This window comes from Hevea brasiliensis, chromosome 7 (genome assembly GCF_030052815.1).
Source record: "Hevea brasiliensis isolate MT/VB/25A 57/8 chromosome 7, ASM3005281v1, whole genome shotgun sequence".
Taxonomy (NCBI): Eukaryota; Viridiplantae; Streptophyta; class Magnoliopsida; order Malpighiales; family Euphorbiaceae; genus Hevea; species Hevea brasiliensis.
This window is the reverse complement of record NC_079499.1, coordinates 92,706,381-92,707,746: the sequence shown is the minus strand read 5'-3', so window position 1 is coordinate 92,707,746 and position 1,366 is coordinate 92,706,381. Positions and strand designations below refer to the sequence as shown.

Sequence of the window (1,366 nt, the reverse complement as noted above, 5' to 3'; positions counted from 1 at the left end):
TTGTTCGGGGAATAGGCTTCTAGACCATAGTTGTTGTATAGCTAGTCTTGTTTAAGTTTTTTTCCTAGATTTAATAATAATCAATAAAATTCAGCTTATTATATAAAAAGAAAAAAGGCTACATGGCTTTGCAGCGGATTTCCTTTAGAACACATCCCACGCATTAGACCCAAAGAAATGTAAATTTAATTAACTTATAACATCGCTACATATATTCGCATGCATGGCTCCCTTCATCTATAAATACTAGAGTGAGAGGTAGAGTTTACAACCAAGTTGCTTGCTTAGTTTACTCTTGGCTCCAGCTAGTGTCGTGCACACAACTGAGCAAGTTGCTTCCGAAACTCTTCCATTGTTCCCTTTCTCTGCCTCTTTTCCTCAAACTCCCTCAGTCTCTTGCTATGGCCCAAACAAATTTATTGTTTGCCTGTATTTTCTTCATGCTGATTTTCTCCCAAGAAATTCACTCGGTAGATGGAAGGCACTTGAAACTTGAGAGAAAACACAAATTCTCAAAGCTCCGTACCTCAAGTAAGTTTGAAAAGCAACAGACAAGATTTGTTGATAAGCATAACGTGCATGGTGATAATGACTCAGATGTAGAGGTGCCTACAACTATTTGGTCTCCACCTGCAACCCCAGTCCCAGCTGGTGCGGTTATTGGCGAGCCTGGGTCGTCACCCCCACCCCCAGGTCATGTGGACGACTTCAGGCCCACTGCCCCAGGCCACAGCCCTGGCGTTGGACATTCCATTCAAAACTAGGGCAACTTTCTTGTCCACTTTTCAATCTCATTGGCCATAAGTGTTAGGTCTCTGTAATTGCTGGGTAACGAAAATAAAAAAATAATAAAAAAAACCTAGCCAGCTGGAAATGAGTTAGAGTGGTTTCTGAATAATCTAGTTTCGACTTGCGTACTGGAGTTCATTAGTGTCATCAAAATATAATGCTTGTTTGGGATTGTGCGTGGTAGGTCTTGTGGGTTAATTAATTAGATGTCTAGCTAGGCTTCAATCTTGCCAACGAGAGAAGATGGAATAAAATGTATTTTATCATGTTGAGATTTAGAGTTCATCCTTCTGTATTGTAAATATGCTTTCAAATCAGTAATAAAATTTCAGTTTATGTTATCATTTATGCAGGAGTCTTCAGATTATAATATGTCTTTCAAATGTTATTAGGTTATGATATTCTTTATTAACATTTAACAATTTCTTTACAGATTTCTGTTAATTTAAATCTGGTGTCTGCAAAAATTCTTATGATTGAACAAATTTCAGCCGTCTTTTTGTAATATTTTTGCAAAATGATTGCATTGAAGTATATATATTTTAGAGGGTTCCCAAGAAATACCATTCTTTAGAGA

The 1,366-nt window shown here is 37.3% G+C and overlaps 1 protein-coding gene across 1 annotated transcript; it reads left to right on the top strand.

Annotated features, from left to right (window-relative positions):
- Window positions 1-401: 401 nt before the first annotated feature.
- On the top strand, window positions 402-764 carry LOC110673089 (precursor of CEP5-like). Its single transcript, XM_021836103.2, has one exon. The coding sequence runs from the start codon at window positions 402-404 to the stop codon at window positions 762-764; it is 363 nt and encodes a 120-aa protein (XP_021691795.1).
- The last annotated feature ends 602 nt before the right edge of the window (window positions 765-1,366 follow it).

What these genes read in the sequence shown, in the direction of transcription:
- LOC110673089 (XM_021836103.2), top strand. Translation starts at nt 402, where the DNA reads ATGGCCCAAACAAATTTATTGTTTGCCTGTATTTTCTTCATGCTGATT.